Consider the following 19837-nt stretch of genomic DNA (forward strand, 5'->3'; position numbering starts at 1 on the left):
TCAGGGGTGGGGGTTGATTTGTTTTCGATCCTATTTTTGTAAAAATTGATCTATTTGTATGGAATGTTGTGTGATTTCAATAAAATCAATAAAATTATATTTATATATATAAAAAAATAAGGTTTGAATATTCAAATAAAAATAAATAATACTTAAATATATTCAAACTTTGGTTAACGATTGTGGGCGTTACATGTACATTTGTATTAGTATGTTAATGACTGTGACAAGAACAAGCACAAACTGCAAAAAACAAAACAAACAATAAAGAATCCTCTTGGTACTCGGGCAATTGTTATTTATATATAAGAGCAATCAAAATTCAGAGCATCTACTCCACCATCTTTTTTCAGTCTAGTACTGACAGCTGAGTGTGAAAGCCCTTCCTGGGACAATGAGCATTAAAAGTAGCCATGAAAAAGAGCTGACATCCGTACAAGCCACACACGCTGGCACCATGCTTTGCTACATTATTATTATTATTGTTTTTTTAATTCATCTATCTGCAAATCATGAAGCGCTTAATGACACTGTTGTGTGGGTCCCATCTGCAGCACTCGGCTTGAGTTTTGCGCTGTAAATGCATAGTGATGCGTCTTGCTGCTAAACAGGCACAGGTGGAGTGGTTTAAAATGCAGGAGGAGTGCAGGTTAGTTAGTAAGACAGTGGCATATTGAAAGAAGCAAGAAAAGTGAAAAACCAGACAAGAAGTAGGCAGTCAGGTTAATGATAGAATTCTTTTATTATTTTGGAAGTGTCCAACTGAAGGAGGATGGGTTCCATTTGTATTGCAGCATGCAGAATTAAAAGCCAGACGGCACCTGTGGACTCACCCAGTAAAGCAGGACTGTCACAGTATCAAGTCAGGGTCTGCACAGTCTGTCTACATTTTTCTCCTTTACAGATGAGGCAATATTTTAAAAAGGTGCCCTGAATATTTCCAATTACACCTCATTGTTTTAAGCATTTTAAGGGTCAAAAATAATAATAGGTTACATTTATTGAATGCCTTTCACAAACCCAAGGTCGCTTTACATACAGAGTAAAAAAAAAAAAAAAAATTACACAGGTGACAAAAGTTCATAGAAGAGGAAAGTTTTCAGTTGCGATTTAAAAGTGCAGGAACAGGAGCAATCTCAGAGAGACTGAGGAAGAGAGTTCCAGAGTTGAGGTGCTATAGCACTGAAGGAAGTGCCTCCCAAGGTGGAGAGTCTGGTGCGTGGGACAGTAAGGAGATTACTGCTCGAGGACCTGAGAGACCGACAAGGAGTGTAAGAAGCTAGTAGCTGAGTGAGGTAGAGGGGGGCAAGGTTATATAGGGCTTTGAAGGTGAGAAGCAGAATCTTGAATTTAATCCTTGATGGAACCGGTAACCAGTGAAGCTGGGAGAGAACAGGGGAGATGTGAGCAACACACTTTGTGTGGGTGAGGACTCTAGCTGCAGAGTTCTGAATATACTTTAGCTTCTGTATAGATTTTGCAGGGAGGCCAATGAAGAGGGAATTACAGTAATCAATACGAGACATTATGAAACAATGAACCAGAGTTTGAGTATCAGACAAGGACAGAAATGCACGGAGGCGGGCAATGTTATGAAGATGATAAAATCAAATTTTGGGAAGAGACCTAATTTGTAACTCAAAGTTAAGTGATGAATCAAACAAAACATCAAGATTTCTGACAACAGGAGCAGGTTTGACAAGTGTACCATCAACAGAAATAGAGAAATTGAATGCCTTAGAAAGTTGGGATTTTGGACCTACCAGTAACACTTCCGTTTTATTGGCATCAAGTTTGAGAAAGTTATTTTCCATCCATAGCTTAAGATCAGTGATGCATTCCATGAGTGTGCTGGGAGGTGAATCTGTAGGGGAGTCTGTACTAAGATATAACTGTATATCGTCTGCATAACATTGGAAGTTAAGGCCATGTCTGAGAATAATCGTCAAGGTGTACTGGGTGATGAGGCACTTTAAAGTTAGAGTTTTAAAGCATTGTAATAAAAGAAAGTTCAGCATTATGACAGCTGTTTTTCATTTTCTTTAATGAGCATTAAACAACAGTCATATAGCTGAGGTTTAAAAGTGAATGGGACAGAATCAGAGTCAGAACAGTACTTTTAGGGCACAGATGAAGAAGAAAAACTGCTCTGTGTACACTTGTAGATCAAAATGCAGAGTAATGGGATAAAATAGATAGAAACGCTACATTGTGAAGGGTTCTGGCTGTAAGTTTTACTAATGAAGATAACAAGCTAATCATTCAAAAAAATTAAATTTTTTTTAATCAAATTATATTCAATTAGTGATGTTTGATCAGACAGCCCTATTGTGTGGAGCTTTAGTTGTTATATAATACTTTTTTTAGTCACTATTCCTTGAATAACTTACATATTGGATAACAAATGAGTTTAATAGACTGAATGGGCACCTTACACTATTTAATTATTTTTAATTGGCAAAATAATTATGTATCTTCTTTTTTTCCATTTTCATAGGTTCTGAAAGATACTGACATCAAGCCACTGAGGCTTCCATGACGGTGAAGGAAAGAATTTCTCAGTCTGCGCACTTATCTATCTGGAAGACAAATGTTTGTCTGCCTAAGAAAAAGGTTTAACTAAACACATACCCATTTTGTTACCAGGTAATGGAGATATTTTGATCAAATTTTTGCAAACATCTTACCTATAGGTGTTTTGGGAAAGTTTAATATGCAAATTAAAAAGAACAAAAACAATGGGAGTCCTGCTTTAGAATGTATATAGTCAGATCATATGTTATAATGTAAAATTATGAGTTTGTTAATTGCATTTTACCAAAAGCTGTTTTCAGGATAGGTCCTTTTTTAAAAGCAATGGCTATGTGTCCTAATTTGGTGGAAGTATCTTTGTTGGCAATTAGTATTTATCATGATTTATGTCATGCTTAAGTTAAGTTTACTTTGTCCTCCACAATATAATGCTTATTGCATAGCATACAAAATACAATCACTTTGATCACTTAACATGTAGGAGTAGAGAAAGAACATCTAGACAAAGTCATATTTAATTTAAATGGACTCTAGACTGATTTAACTCGGCATGGTTCAGGGTTAATTCCTGATTTATGCCTCATTAAACCTGAAAAAGCTCCAGTTGCCCTCCAACCTATGTTGCATTAAGCATGTTAAATAAATGAAGAGTTGGAGATGACATAGGTGAACTTGCAAAATGTATTTTTTTGCCATTGTATGCAAATGCATCCAGATTATGAAAGAAAATGAACATTAAAAGCAATGCATCATACCTTAGCCATTCCTAAGAATTTAAATTCAGTACAAGTACAGTAATATGATTTTTATACTTAAATACAGTATGTGGAAACTCAGGGTTTTTATCCAGCTTTTTTCCAAGCAATGCTAGTATTACAGGGATTATTAGTGCACATTTTAATATTAGGACCTTACTCTCTTCAGTGATATTGCTCTGTTTAGCAAAAGGCTTAGTGCTTGATATTGTGCCATATTGTTAAGAATAATACTTTTCCAAATATTTTTGTTGGATTCCACAAAGTTCACTGAATTATTTTCACATTGGGGACATTTGAGAAACAAACTTCCAAAACATGGCACGTTATGCTTGAAAGAGTGTCAGAAAATGTGGGTTATAATTTATATAATTATTTTATCTTCATGGCTGAAGGTTATTTCTCAGTTGCTGCTTTGGAGGAATGGGGTATTAACCTTGATCATGTCTTGAGATATGGAGAACAAAAAAAGTTTAATTTCACAATGTATTAGTTTTCATTTTTTTTTTTTTTTTTTAATTATGTGATTCCTTTTTAAATGTGTGTGGGTGAATGTTTATGATGTTTCAGAAGGTGCAGAGAAAAATGCCCCTTCAATATACCTGTTAGTTCAGTGATGAGAGGTACTAACATTAGGAGTAACCCTTCAACCCATTATATTGTTTGGAGACAAAATTAATCTGGTTTATTTTTGTGTGCAAAATAACATTGCATGGTAGTTACAGATGCTTCACAAATCCAGCCTCCTGGATTTGAACCCCACAACTAGATAGATAGATAGATAGATAGATAGATACTTTATTAATCCCAGGGGGAAATTCACATACTCCAGCAGCAAAAAATATTAAATTAAAGAGTAATAAAAAATGCAGGTAAAAAACAGACAATAACTTGAATAATGTTCAACGTTTACCCCTCTGGTGGAATTGAAGAGTCGCATAGTTTGGGGGAGGAATGATCTTCTCAGTCTGTCAGTGGAGCAGGACAGTGACAGCAGTCTGTCGCTGAAACTGCTCCTCTGTCTGGAGATGACACTGTTTAATGGATGCAGTGGATTCTCCATAATTGATAGGAGCCTGCTGAGTGCCCGTTGCTCTGCTACGGATGTCAAACCGTCCCAGCTCTATGCCAACAATAGAGCCTGCCTTCCTCACCAGTTTGTCCAGGCCGTGAGGCATCCTTCTTCTTAATGCTGCCTCCCCAGCACACCACTGCGTAGAAGAGGGCACTCGCCACAACCATCTGATAGAACATCTGCAGCATCTTACTGCAGATGTTGAAGGATGCCAGTCTTCTAAGGAAGTACAGGCGGCTCTGTCCTTTCTTGCACAGAGAATCAGTATTGGCAGTCCAGTCCAATTTATCGTCCAGCTGCACTCCCAGGTATTTATAGGTCTGCACCCTCTGCACACAGTCACCTCTGATGATCACGGGGTCCATGAGGGGCCTGGGTCTCCTAAAATCACCACCAGTTCCTTGGTTTTGCTGGTGTTCAGTTGTAGGTGGTTTAAGTCGCACCATTTAACAAAGTCCTTGATGAGGTTTCTATACTCCTCCTCCTGCCCACTCCTGATGCAGCCCACGATAGCAGTGTCGTCAGCAAACTTTTGCACGTGCAGGACTCCGAGTTATATTGGAAGTCCGATGTATATAGGCTGAACAGGACCGGAGACAGTACAGTCCCCTGCGGCGCTCCTGTGTTGCTGACCACAATGTCAGATCTGCAATTCCCAAGACGCACATACTGAGGTCTGTTTGTAAGATAGTCCACGATCCATGCCACCAGGTATGAATCTACTCCCATCTCTGTCAGCTTGTCCCTAAGGAGCAGAGGTTGGATGGTGTTGAAGGCGCTAGAGAAGTCTAGAAACATAATTCTTACAGCGCCACTGCCTCTGTCCAAGTGGGAGAGGGATCGATGTAGCATATAGATGATGGCATCTTCCGCTCCCACCTTCTCCTGGTATGCTAGTTGATATCTGTGAGGATTTTCCATTTTCTCTCTGTCTGTGTAGGTTTTTCTCCTGTTACATCAGATTCCTCCAACATCCCAAAAAGTGTGCATTAGGTTAAGGATTCTAGGCTGTTCTGTTTATGTGTGTATGTGGATGGGTCCTGCCATAGACTTAGCCTTATGCCTCATACCTCCAGGATTTGCTCTGTTCCTTGTGACCGATTGTTGAATTATGTGGGTTTCAGAATATTGTGTTGTTGTCTATGCTATACACGGATGTTGTCCCCAGTCATGTTATTTCTTGAACTGAGTATATTAGATGTGCATGAGCAAAGGGCAATGCTTTGATTTGAGTACTGTAATAAAACTACATTTTGTAGTATTATAACTTCTTAGGTTTGTATTACATTCTTGGTTTCTGCAAAGATTTGGGTGTTTTGTTATTTCTGACCTGCCTATATGTATACTAACAGTATAGTATAGTGATTCCATCAGTGTTCCTCATTGGTTTTTGAAATGAGTGCATTTCTACTGCTGCTAGAACTGGTAGGTTCAAGCTTGGTGGAAGGTTATCTGTTGTGATCCAAGTGAAAATGATTTGTTCTAGTAAAGCTGTTTGGTGTTTAGACTAGCCTTTTAATGATGAGCCAGATGCAAAAGTTACCATTGCTTAACCAGGATGAAGTTGCATTTATGATAATGATATTAATTGTTGGCCGTGTAGTACAAGAAAAATGAAGAGCATTTGTCCATATTGGAGCACAAGTTTTTTGGGGATTAACTTACTAAGTAGTGTCTAATGCCAAGGAGGCCTCAGTGCCACATTCAGAATCCTGGTAGCAATGCACCTACCACTAACCTGTAATTGCTTTCATCTCTTTTTATACCCAACTGAAGAGGAGGTGAATAAAAATCATGGGACCTGGAAGCTGTTCTCCAACCACAGTTTAAAAGTTTTACATAATATTTAAAATTCATAAAATTGAATAAAATGTGCACCTGCCTATCGGACTGCATTCGGCATGATTGACCCCATTGTCGACTATTTTTGGCATCACCCCCTTCAGCCACTTTTCCCCTCTCTGAGTCATGCTAATAGAATGAGTAAATAAAATAAATGAGAAGTAAATTATGTAGTTAACTTTATCTAAAAGTTTAAAATGATTACTGAATTTTTATGATTTTATTTCTTCAAAGTGCAGCCAATATAATGCAATTTAAAACCAAAACTATTTTAAATACATATGCTTTAAACTACTGAAAGTGTTTGAACTTTGTGAATTCATGGTATGGCAGTATTTCTGTTGAAATTGAGAAGCAGCTAGAGAGAGGGATAGCATCTCTCCTAAAGTCACAAGTATCTCTCCTTTATTCATTTACTTTACTCTACCAAACGAAATAAACCGTGACAATAAACTGTCTGTTATAACAGCTTAGGCTGATCACAAAAAGCATTTCCAGGTGGCTTGACCTTAACTTGCCAGAATGCTGCGAAATGCATGAATCTAATTTCTCTAATTTCTGAGGAACAAATATGATACTATTATGAATAAATCGTAAGTAACGAGACAAAAATAACAAGAAAAGTAAATAAAAATGCATTTTAGGAAACATGATTCCAAATCGTCAACAGTTGGCTCAGACTCAATAAATGATAAATATAATTTTTGGATTGTATTAGTCTTCACAAGCCTTGAGTTAATACTTTCTGAAAGTTCCTTTTGCTACCATAACAGTCATGAGTTATTTAGGACAGCAAGACACATATTGACACAATAGACACATATTGTCTACTGGATTCTGGGCTGGTCTTGGTTGCTGTTGTATATGAGAACACTCACCCATTTTTTTCAGTTATTCATTTCCTTATTAAAAGTTAACCTTTGTTCAAGCTCAGGTCTTGGTCGGAGTGGAACAAGTTTATTTCAAGGACCTCTGTTTCTCTGTCTTTACGAGCTCTCCCTCCATTCAGCCAAGCATTCCTAAAATATACTGTTAGCGTGTGTTTATAAGAAGTCACCATGACAGGAGCATGTCGGTTTCCAGTATTATCCTAAATAAATTGGTGACCTCTGTGCCATATATTTCAAAATGCTAATATTAAAGGCTCTTCATGCAGCCAGGTTTGTTTAATTATCAACTATGTTTAATGTGAGTATAAACTGTAAGATGTTATTAGTCAACATTGTCCCAAGTTTCAGTCACAGACATTTATACTTTTTTTAAAATAAATTTTGAATTCTCAATGACTTCTTCTAGTAGTTTTTGTAACTCATAACTACTGAAAATAGAAAATGTATGCCAACCAAATCAATGACTTGATCTAATGAAGATGATTTGTTTGTTGAAAACAATACAAGGATGGACTTGACAACTCATTAAAGATTATTAACATTTAAAAATTTCTTGTATCCTTCTTTCAGTCTTATCATTTCAGTAACTTTATACCAAATTTCTTTTGGCTTCTTTATTCTGACTGTTTTGCCTTTTGTATTATATTCATGTCATACAAAAGAACAAAGCAGACTCTTCACCAGGACTATTCAGATCTATTGCATTATGTAGTTGGATGAAAGTGCACTCTGTTTAATGTAATATGTGTTTTTCTGAAGCACCTCTTTTACAGTAACTCAAAGTTTGTGAAATGGCTTGCAATTAGGATAGTTGGTCTTAACTGAATATAAAATAAAAGCTTTTTTACACTTTAAACATAGTTTTACTTGTGTGTCTCATAGAAACAAATATTTAATTTAATGTACTTAGTTATTTCAGGAGGAGAATTTCAGAAATGGACTATAATGTAAACATATTTAAAAGGCACTGTGCCACTTGTAATAGGAAGCATCTCACTTTTGAACAGAGTACTGTATATGCCACTAGGCAGCGAAATATCAAAATGTAAACTGTAAGTGAGGTATGAGCAAAGTTCTCAAGGAAAAGACTGCCAAATGATATAAAACACAGCAGAATTACCGTTAATAATTACAGTATGCAGTTTTTAAAGGTTACTTTAACCATTTCAGAGTTAATTTAGCACTCTGTTTTCCTGTGTACCTGATGTCCCAAGTGATGTTTCTAAGCAAGCTTTCCATAACACACTGATGAGGAAAGCTACACCTCCTCTTAGAATGCTGAAAGATGACTTGCATCCCTTCCTCCACATTGCTTTGTTTATCTCTTATTTTTGTTCTTTCATTTGAGGTTTTTCCTCATTTGGTGACTTACTGTGAACTCAATTGCACTCTGGCAGAGACTGACCCATAAAAATCATCCCAGAGTAACAGTGACAGTTGATAATGACTGCCAAATGTTTATTTAGGAGATGTTAAGTGCCATATTCAGTAGCTCTAACAAGACTATAGTAGATAAAAGATTGTGAATCTCCGAATTTAAAGCTTTAGACTGTGGTTCTCTCTCTCTCTGAGGGCCCACAGAGACTGAACGTTTTGTTCCAATGAGTTTCACAATCAGCGAGATATTTAAACTTTTTTCTTTCCCTTTTTTGAATTCAGAAAAGGGTAGTTTTATAAAAAATATTTCTAAATTTCTTATATAATAACTAGCTTTAAGTCCTTGGCCCTCTTTTGGGCATTTTTCTTTTAGATTCACATGTGAAGTTTTCTTCCTTAATTATATCCTACTAATGGTAGTAAACAACTGGTGGAGTAGACACTGGGGCAAACAACTGTGGATGCTGAAATACTGGCTTAAGTAACCTCATAACACTCTGAAAAGCAGAATGAAAATCATGATGATGATTATGAAAATCTTAAAAACCAAGGGGCAGCATGGTGGAACAGTGGTAAGTGCTGCCACCGCTCAGCAAGGAGGCTTCAAATTAAAATTCAGCAATTTTCATTTGTTGTGATGTTTAGGTCAGTGTTCCTTTAAAGACTGAAATGGTGTCAAAATACAATTTGAAAACAAATGAATGTACATCTACATTGCATTTGAATCTTGGCCTAATCTTCCACATTTCAAAAACACACTTGTTGAATCAATTGATCTTTGTGAACTGGCCCAGTATCAATAAGTGCGGATGTACACGTAAATGCGGGCTGTGATATTGCTGAGGCTGTGGCCTGTGACCCTAAAATTGGATTATGTGGGAATGGAAAAGGGATGAATGGATGTATAGTGGTAAATAATGTTTGTAGTAATCACTTGTATAGCTTAAAAATATCTGTTTTTTCTTATTCTCATCTAGTTCTGTGTGTCCAGTGAAAATGTTCTGGAAGTTTGACCTGCACCCCACCTCACAAATTGAGAAGCTGCTAGATAAGGAGGATGTGACACTGCAAGAGTTGATGGATGAAGATGACATCCTTCAGGAGTGCAAAGCCCTAAACCGTCAGCTGCTGCTTTTCCTGTGTCAAGATCACTGCATGGAAGAGCTGATAAACCTCATAACTCAGGAACCACCTGCAGATATGGAGGAAAAGATACGCTTTAAGTAAGTTTGTTTTTATTATTGTACTAAACAAATTGTGCATTGTGTAAAGTTCATTGTCTGAAATACACTTTTTTAACTGTTTTAAAGTTTATTTTATTTATTATATATATATATAAAATATATATATATATATATAATATAATATAAAATATACAGTCATATGAAAAAGTTTGGGAAGCCCTCTCAGCCTGCATAATAATTTACTCTACTTTCAACAAAAAAGATAACCGTGGTATGTCTTTCATTTCCAAGGAACATCTGAGTACTGGGGTGTTTTCCGAACAAAGATTTTTAGTGAAGCAGTATTTAGTTGTATGAAATTAAATCAAATGTGAAAACTGGCTGTGCAAAAATTTGGGTACCCTTGTAATTTTGCTGATTTGAATGCATGTAACTGCTCAGTACTGATTACTTGCAACACCAGCTTGGTTGAATTAGCTCGTTGCTGCAGATGGTATATCTGTACATCGTTCTACAATTCAGCGCAGTTTGCACAAAGAACATCTGTATGGCAGGGTAATGAGAAAGAAGCCCTTTCTGCACTCACAAACAGAGTCACTTGTTGTATGCAAATGCTCATTTAGACAAGCCAGATTCATTTTGGAACAAAGTGCTTTGGACTGATGAGACAAAAATTGAGTTATTTGGTCATAACAAAAAGCATTTTGCATGGTGGAAGAAGAACACCGCATTCCAAGAAAAACACCTGCTACCTACTGTCAAATTTGGTGGAGTTTCCATCATGCTGTGGGGCTGTGTGGCTAGTTCAGGGACTGGGGCCCTTGTTAAAGTCGAGGGTCAGATGAATTCAACCCAATATCAACAAATTCTTCAGGATAATGTTCAAGTATCAGTCACAAAGTTGAAGTTATGCAGGGGTTGGATATTCCATCAAGACAATGACCCAAAACTCAGTTCAAAATCTACAAAGGCATTCATGCAGAGGGAGAAGTACAATGTTCTGGAATGGCTGTCGCAGTCCACTGACTTGAATATCTTCAAAAATCTATGGGATGATTTGAAGCAGGCTGTCCATGCTCGGTAGCCATCAAATTTAACTGAACTGGTTAAAGATTTGGTATGTAAGAATGGTCAAAAAATACCTCCATCCAGAATCTAGACACTCATCAAAGGCTATAGGAGGCGTCTAGAGGCTATTATATTTGCAAAAGGAGACTCAACTAAGTATTGATGTAATATCTCTGTTGGGGTGCCCAAATTTATGCACCAGTCTAATTTTGTTATGATGCATATTTTCTATTAATCCAATAAACTTAATGTCACTGCTAAAATACTACGGTTTCCATAAGGCATGTCATATATTAAAAGGAAGTTGCTACTTTGAAAGCTCAACCAATGATAAACAAAAATCCAAAGAATTAAGAGGGGTTCCCAGACTTTTTTATATGACTGTATGTGTGATATATATATATATATATATATATATATATATATATATATATATATATATATATATCTGTGTGTATATATATATATATATATATATATATTTATTTCATAGCATAGCATTCGTAGTCTGAAACACGATCTAATTGTATGGGTGGTTACCTACCAGGTAACGCATATGTCAAACATCCTCCATGCCCTCTCAGTCGCAAGAAGTTTACTGTCAAATAATGCAAAGAGTATGCGACTTGTGTTTCGCCCTTATTTGGGCTCATCAGCCGTACACACTCCGCTGTATCCCCTTGCAGGGATGGGTCGGAGGCGAAGCCCCTTTACGTTGCCACGGCGTGTGGTTCGTTTATTTGACAACCTGGAGATCGGTGTAATTATATTCATAGTATGGAGTATCGCCACAACTGCTGAAGGCCTGTGCGTTGGAGCTGGGGAGTCCTTTACAACGCATCTTCAACCTGAGCCTGGAACAGGGGAGAGTCCCGAGGCTTTGGAAAACATCTTGCATCACCCCATTCCCAAAGGTATCACGTCCTGGTGAGCTGAATGACTTAAGGCCTGTCGCTCTGACGTCACATGTGATGAAGACCATGGAGCGGCTGCTGCTTCACAACCTGAGGCCACAGGTCTGCCATGCCCTCGACCCTCTGCAGTTCGCATACCAGGAGAAGGTGGGAGCGGAGGATGCCATCATCTCCATGCTACACCGATCGATCTCCCACTTGGACAGAGGCAGTGGTGCTGTAAGAATTATGTTTCTGGACTTCTTTAGCACCATGTAACCTCTGCTCCTTAGGGACAAGCTGACAGAGATGGAAGTAGATTCATACCTGGTGGCATGGATTGTGGACTATCTTACAGACAGACCTCAGTATGTGCGTCTCGGGAACTGCAGGTCTGACACTGTGGTCAGCAGCACAGGAGCGCCACAGGGGACTGTACTTTCTCCAGTCCTGTTCAGCCTATATACATCGGACTTCCAATACAACTCGGAGTCCTGCCACGTGCAAAAGTTTGCTGACGACACTGCTCTCGTGGGCTGCATCAGGAGTGGGCAGGAGGAGGAGTACAGGAACCTAATCAAGGACTTTGTTAAATGGTGTGACTCAAACCACCTACAACTGAACACCAGCAAAACCAAGGAGCTGGTGGTGGATTTTAGGAGGACCAGGCCCCTCATGGACCCCGTGATCATCAGAGGTGACTGTGTGCAGAGGGTGCAGACCTATAAATACCTGGGAGTGCAGCAGGATGATAAATTGGACTGGACTGCCAATACTGATGCTCTGTACAAGAGAAGATGGAGCCAACTATACTTCCTTAGAAGGCTGGCGTCTTTCAACATCTGCAATAAGATGCTGCAGATGTTCTATCAGACGGTTGTGGCAAGCGCCCTCTTCTACGCGGTGGTGTGCTGGAGAGGCAGCATAAAGAAGGGGGACGCCTCACACCTGGACAAACTGGTGAGGAAGGTAGTCTCTGTTGTAGGCACAGAGCTAGACAGTTTGACATCTGTGGCAGAGCAGCGGGCACTGAGCAGGCTCCTGTCAATCATGGAGAATGGACTGCATCCACTAAACATCATCTCCAGACAGAGGAGCAGCTTCAGCGACAGACTGCTGTCAATGTCCTGCTTCACTGACAGACTGAGGAGATCGGTCCTCCCCCACACTATGTGACTCTTCAATTCCACTCGTTGGGGGGGTAAACGTTAACATTATACAGAGTTATTGTCTGTTATACCTTCATTTTTGTCACTCTTTAATATTTTTTTTTATCAATATGCTGCTGCTGGAGTATGTGAATTTCCCCTTGGGATTAATAAAGTACGTGCCTACCGACCGACCGACCGAATGACCGACCTACATGCCACGAATAAGGTCGCTTGGCTCTTTAAAAAATACAATACAGTGTAATCAGTTCAGATGTATTGTTGTATACAATGAGACTCTTAAGTGCTCCTTTCACTATGCTCCCATTAGGCATACATGTGGCTCCGTAGGCTATGTAAAATAATAAGACAGAATGTAAAATTGGTCATCATTGGGTTGTCATAAATCCACCCATGATAGCCTCTGCAAGGCAGCGAATGGGCAAGAAACGTATCCTTACTTTGAGAAAATAGTACAAAGAATCTGTGATAAAATCATTATTTCTAGTTTCCTTCCATTATCTTGATGATGCCTCATAAACGCAGATGTGTGTTTTTTTTAAATCGAAACCTTTTTCCACTTCAAAGTGGACGTATTTGGTTACATTTTAAGGTTTTCTCTATCACATATAAATCTGTGTACCCTAAAGCCCCTTTGTAAACCGCAAGAACAGACAAGGTATTTTTAAAACTCATAAAAAAATGCTTTACTTTAAAACACAAAGCCAGCTCACTTACCCAGACCTTTGCCATATGCAGATCACCTGTGGCTCTGCTCCTGTCTCCATGTAACTGAACCCTTTCAAGGAAGATGCCTTTGAGTTCTAAAGGAACTGGTGACAGAGCAAAACAACTGTAAAGTTTTCAACTTTGCTGTGTGTTTGAATAAAGCTCCAAAACTGAATAAAGTTACAATACTGTTTCCTCAAGTGCCAGAATAAACATCTCCTTGCCCATTTCTCCCTTGGTTTTTGTGTAACTGAGAAGCCCAAATGCGGCAATATACATTTGTATCTGCGGACTTTAAAGGGGACCCCTGTTTGTTTAAGAAGTCTCCAAACCATAGAGCTGGCAGTTATTCTCTTCTACTTAATACACTAGAGAAGACAATACCCAAAAGTAAACACATTCAGTTGATTCCATGGGCTGTCTACATGTGCATCCTGTAAAAGTCATTGATGTTTACAATAAGTAAAGGAAAACCCAATTCAGTGTTGGCACCTTATTGTCTGTCTATGGCTATGGCAGAAAAAAAATACATTGAACATGCAGCTGACAAAAAACACAAAAGTAAATTCTTGTGAATGACGTAAATGAGTGAAAATTGTAGGCATCTAATAATAATAATAGTAATATACTAAAATTTTGCATTATTCCTACTGATTAACCATTTCAGTTAAAAAGAATACAGGTTCCTTTAAAATTTTATTTTACAATGATCAAGAAAAGCCAAGTCACTAGGAAGAGCAGAAATTGATCTAATGTAGGGATTTTTTACTCATGGACAATTGTATGTAGCATTTTGAAGAGTAAGCAGCTCCACTGACCTAATATTATTATTGTTATTACTTATTTGGCTTTTGTATTTATCTGTGTCTTATGCTTGATTAACACAATTATTTTAGGAACTGTGTAATTGTTTTGATGGTGCCTAGCTGCTCAGTATATATGTGTTAGTCTCCTAGGGGAACTGAATTTTGTGTGATGTGTACCACACTTATTCAATCACCATTCCTAGAATAACTCTAATACTTCCTTAATAAAGTTTTCATGCCTTCATTTAATTATTTAACTATCTTCACAGATTTATGTCACCCTTTTAACTTTTGTGCCAAAGATATGTTTTGCTACCAATTAAGATGTCAATAAAATAGATTGGAGACAGCTGTTTAATGAAACTGAATCCACATCTTCCAACTAACATTAATTTTAGTTAATTTTTAATTGTAATATTTGTCCATATATCCACTTTCTAAAATCGTTTGATACATGTTTAGGATTGTGCAGGATTTCATTTTATTATAGCAGTATTGGGTACAAAACAGGTAACAACCATTACTAGGGAAACAGATTATGTAATTATTAAACTGCAAAATAAAAAACATAAATCATTAAATGGTTGCTTTTCTATGACTGCCAAATGATCATAAGGAATTGGCCATTTTATGTTATTCCCCTTTTCCTGTAATATGGATTAGATTAGTTTTGTGTTTAATGAGACTATACTGTACTCTGGAAACACTGCATGTTCCACATTTTCCTTACTGAAGATGTTCAGTGCACCTAAATATAGATAGATTGACTGAATAGATAAAAAAGAAATTGTGTACATGAGAGCTACTGAACATCTACCACTATAATTGCTTATAAAATTCAAGTTTGAACACATGTAAAAACTGCTATATAGTTTATCAACATTTGGTGTTACATTTTTGCTTTTAGCAATTTCATTTACTGAGGGTGAGTTTAATAATTGCTACTTTTTGAGCCAGCAGCATATGACTCATGCCTTTTTATATAGAAAATCATTGCCTGTCTTCTGTTTCTCAGCTAAGACAGCACTGTTCTAATTACCCCCACTAAGCTACATTACAAGAATAGAATTAGTTAGGTTTGATGGGCATAGGCCAGATGTTATATTTCTGTATCTCTTCTTTTTACTGCAAGGAAAATTTTAAGCATTTTCCTCTTATTTCCTGTTGTGGATGTTTGCAGTTTTTCAGTTTTTGAAGCTCATAAAGAAACTGAAAAAAAGTGATTTTTTAATTTTTTTTTACTTTCACACTTAGACTGGGATAATTTTCAGTCAGTCATTAACCTAACATTCATATGTTTTAGATGTAGGAAGAATATCTAAGTTCCTGGAGAAAATGCTCACACATACTCTGGAAAATGTAATATTTACAGACAGTGACCGGGCTAGGAACCAAGGGCAGCTCCCAGAACCTATATAACTTATGTCAGTTGTATAAGATTCCGCTTTTGTTATTTTGGTCTTAAAATTTCTTCTCAAGTCAGCATTAGATACAGTATATACATATAACAAGTAAATATTGGGTAATGTCAATTAGAGTTGTGGCCACCAGGGGGCACACCAACTGCCCAACCCTGATACAGGCAGAATCTAGGCACAAATCTTTACAATACACACATTTTTTTTTCCAGGGGAAACGCTTGTCTTTCATTCCCCCTACAGCACAGTACCATAAACCGCACACAGCACTTTCTTTTCTTTTCCCTTTCTTCTTCCTCTCCTTTCCGCCTGCACTCCTCCACTGGCAAGCTTTGTCCCTCTTCCTCCTGACTCTAGCTTTAAGAGTGGAGTGAGACGACCCCTTTTATTCAGCTAATGGGAGTGCTCCAGGTGGCTCATTACTGTTACCTGGAATCACTCCCAGATGTGATGTAAGTCCAAAGTAGGGCTCTGCAGCACCCCCTGGTGGCCCCCACAAAACCAAACAGGGCTTTCCTAAACTCCAACTCTCCTGAAGCCCTGTGGGAATCCGTGGAGCCACAGCAACCCAGGGGGCTGCCCTCTAGTGATCCGGGGGAGGCAGTGTCCTGTATTCATTTGCTCCCCCGGTCCTTCCAGTATGTTGGCCAGGCAAGGGCCGCAGCCGACCATCACACAGTGTAGAACAGCGGTTCTCAAACTTCTTTAGAATTTCTTGCGTGGCGGTCCCTTTAAAAATTGTTTGATGACTCGCGGACCCTTTTATTAAAAATTAAAAAATCAATATTATTTCATGAAAATTGGGGGCGACAAATACTTTGCACAAGGGTGCCACATACCCACTGCGTGGCACTGCATAGGTACAGGCTGCTGTGAATAAAACATTTTTTGACAAACAATTATTTATTCAGAAAATAATATGTACATCTTAGTTATTAAATTTAAGTTTTAAAATTTTAATGGGATGGATGCATCTGCTTTGCCTTAACCAGTTCTTCAATGTTTGGCTTTGTTTTGGCCAGTGCAACTCTCATATCATTTGTCGTGTCTAATCTGTTTCGAGATTTTGTTTTGATAGTAAGTAGTGTGGAAAAAGCCGTCTCACACTCATAGGTGGTTGCGAATGGAATCGGCACTCTTAGAGCCATCTTTGCAACATAGGAATAGGACTGTGCCATTTCAATCCAAAAATCACTACAACACATTTCACGGAAAACATGTTTTGCACCCCCATCATTTATCAAATCAATAAACTGTTCTTGAATTAAATTGTCCTCCGAAGGCAGGTCACTAATGGAGAGTACAAATGGGTTATTGATAAATCGTTGGTATTTTTCAAATTCTCGTAGGTCAGGAAAATAGTGAGAAATTTCTTCGCTAAGATTTGATACATGCTGTTTCATCACCTCAAGGATATCGTCATCGACGTTAAGCTCATTTTCATCAATACTGTATATGTGTTCAGCTGTGGAAATGGGGCAAAGTTCTTATTCTCTAACTTTCCATGCCATAGTTCGAGCTTCATTTTGAAAGCTGTCAGTTTTTTGTGATAATGGAGCACTGTGATATCTTTTCCTTGCACCACCAGGTTGATAGAATTCACAGATTCAAATATGTCGACCAAAAAATGACAGGGATATAAGAAAACGGACATCGGAGAATTTTGCTTGCATGTCTGGTTTGGCATCTTGCAAACAGTGCTGAATTTCTTAACGTAGTATGAAAACTCTCTGTAAAACTTTCCCTTTGGAAAGCCACCTCACGTGTGAGTGCAACAAGAGTGTTTCAAATTCTGAATCGCTTTCTTTGCATAACTCAGAAAACAAACGAGAGTTAAGTGGGTTAGATTTAATGAAATTTACTGCTGTAATCATTTGATTGAGAACATTTTTCAACTCATCAGGCATGGTTTTCACCATTAAGGCTTGGCGATGAATAGTACAGTGTGTACCAATAATATCTATGATAATATGATAAAAATAATAAGGGCTGGTTTGTGCCAAGCGATAACGGTGGGAAAACAATGTGGTGGCAGCGAATAACGGAACAGCAGATTAGTGGTCGGGTCTAGGTGGTGGGGGTAACAATGGAGCTCAGTCACTTACTTCCCCTCGGATGGTAAAGGTTAATAATTATAAAAATATAAATAGTATAAATATGCAATCATTTCTCACGGTCCCACCGAAACTGCTAGGGGACCACGGACCCCAGTTTGAGAACCGCTGGTGTAGAAGGAAACATGGTATTTTAATTGCTGATACTAATTGTGTATAACAGCAGTATACAAAAAATGGTCAAATCCAACTCCTTATTAATGATTGCAAGGCTGGTAAATTAATAATTCAAACAGAACCTATAATTCTTTGACTCACAATTTGAAACAGTAAAATTTACATGTGTGACCAATATTTGAAAGATGATTTTTTACAAGTTTATCATCAGTGCAAAAGGCAACAAATATTTTTCATTTTGTTTGTAATTAAATGTTAAACTATTACAGTATTACAGAAGAGTTCTCCAGAAATAAATGCAACTTTTAAGATGTTTAGAGATACTATAACACGACTATTGCCACAAGGTAAGAAGTGAAGTGTTTTGAGAGACAGATGAGTCAGATTCAGTTTAATTCCAAGGTTTGTACTCGCTGTGGGAAAAAAAAGCATATTGCTCACAAATGAATTTTTTTCTTCCATGGGTTGTATTGTAAACATTTACATAGATTATATTGTAAAAACAGAACAATTATGTAACAAGTAAAACAGAGGAGAGGCAAACAAAAACCCTAGTCAGCAGTATCTTTGGAAAAAGCAATACTTTGGCAGGGGGGTCCACAGGTGGCAATGAAGCAAAGTCAAACAGTCGCAGTTCTGAAGACCTAGGCCACCTGGCACTACATCCCCTAGTGGCCATTTTATAATTTTATATACTGTTAGTTTGTGTTATACAGTTTAAAAATAAGACAAAAACCTTTCATCCTTGGATTCCAAGGCTCCCACTCTCTCTGGTGCTTTTCTTAAGTGCAAGAAACTGCAGAGTAGTGACCCAAAATGCTATAATTTTTATGGAGAAGAAAAATGGAATAGATTGGTGTCAGTAACAGTTCATAATTACAGTAATACTTTTGTTCAAACAACAAACAAAGATGCAATTCGAACAATCAATCAACAGCTCTAATCTACGTATGATAGGCTAAACTAGTATGTGTTCTTCTTTCAGCTGCTCCCATTAGGGGTTGCCACAGCGGATCATCTTGTTCCATATCTTTCTGTCTCCTACATCTTTCTCTGTCACACCCATCACCTGAATGTCTTCTCTCACCACATCCATAAACCTTCTCTTAGGCCTTTCTTTTTTTCTCTTACCTGGCAGCTCTATCCTTAGCATCCTTCTCCCAATATACTCAGCATTTCTCCACTGCACATGTCCAAACCAACACAATCTCGCGTCTCTGACTTTGTCTCCCAACCATTCAACTTGAGCTGACCCTCTAATGTACTTATTTCTAATCCTGTCCATCCTCTTCACACCCAATACAAATCTTAGCATCTTTAACTCTACCACCTCCAGCTCTGTCTCCTGCTTTCTGGTCCGTGCCACCGTCTCCAACCCATATAACATAGCTGGAGTCTTGCTGATATCCGTCTGTCACAAATCACTCCTGACATTCTTCTCCACCCATTCTACCCTGCCTGCACTCTCTTTTTCACCTCTCTTCCACAATCCCAATTACTCTGTACTGTTGATCCCAAGTATTTAAACTCATCCACCTTCACCAACTCTACCCCCTGCATCTTCACCATTCCACTGACCTTCCTCTCAGTCACACACATGTATTCTGTCTTATTCCTATTGACCTTCATTCCTCTCCTCTCTAGAGTATATCTCAATTTTATCCTCCTATAGTTACTACAGTGCTGCACATCCCCCTTATTCTTAAAAATTGGCTCCAGTACACTTCTTCTCCACTCGGACATCCTCACACTTTCCAAGACTCCATTATACAATCTGGTTAAAAACTCCACTGCCATCTCTCCTAAACACCTCCATTCTTCCACAAGTATGTCATCTGGACCAATGGCCTTTCCATTCTTCCTGCACTTCATAGCTGTCCATACTACCT

At 38.1% G+C, this 19837-nt stretch overlaps 1 protein-coding gene across 4 annotated transcripts in view; it reads left to right on the forward strand.

The window, feature by feature from the left end:
• ppp6r2a (protein phosphatase 6, regulatory subunit 2a) overlaps window positions 1-19837 on the forward strand; it is a 176103-nt gene that overhangs the window by 60465 nt on the left and 95801 nt on the right. For all 4 annotated transcript variants that reach the window (XM_051935201.1, XM_051935215.1, XM_051935209.1 and 1 more), the window contains exons 2-3: window positions 2498-2646; window positions 9449-9694. In XM_051935201.1, coding sequence (XP_051791161.1) covers window positions 9468-9694 — 227 coding nt within the window. In that variant the 5' untranslated portion in view covers window positions 2498-2646; window positions 9449-9467. The remainder of the gene's footprint in view (window positions 1-2497; window positions 2647-9448; window positions 9695-19837) is intronic.

This window comes from Erpetoichthys calabaricus, chromosome 1, assembly GCF_900747795.2.
Source record: "Erpetoichthys calabaricus chromosome 1, fErpCal1.3, whole genome shotgun sequence".
Lineage (NCBI taxonomy): Eukaryota > Metazoa > Chordata > Cladistia > Polypteriformes > Polypteridae > Erpetoichthys > Erpetoichthys calabaricus.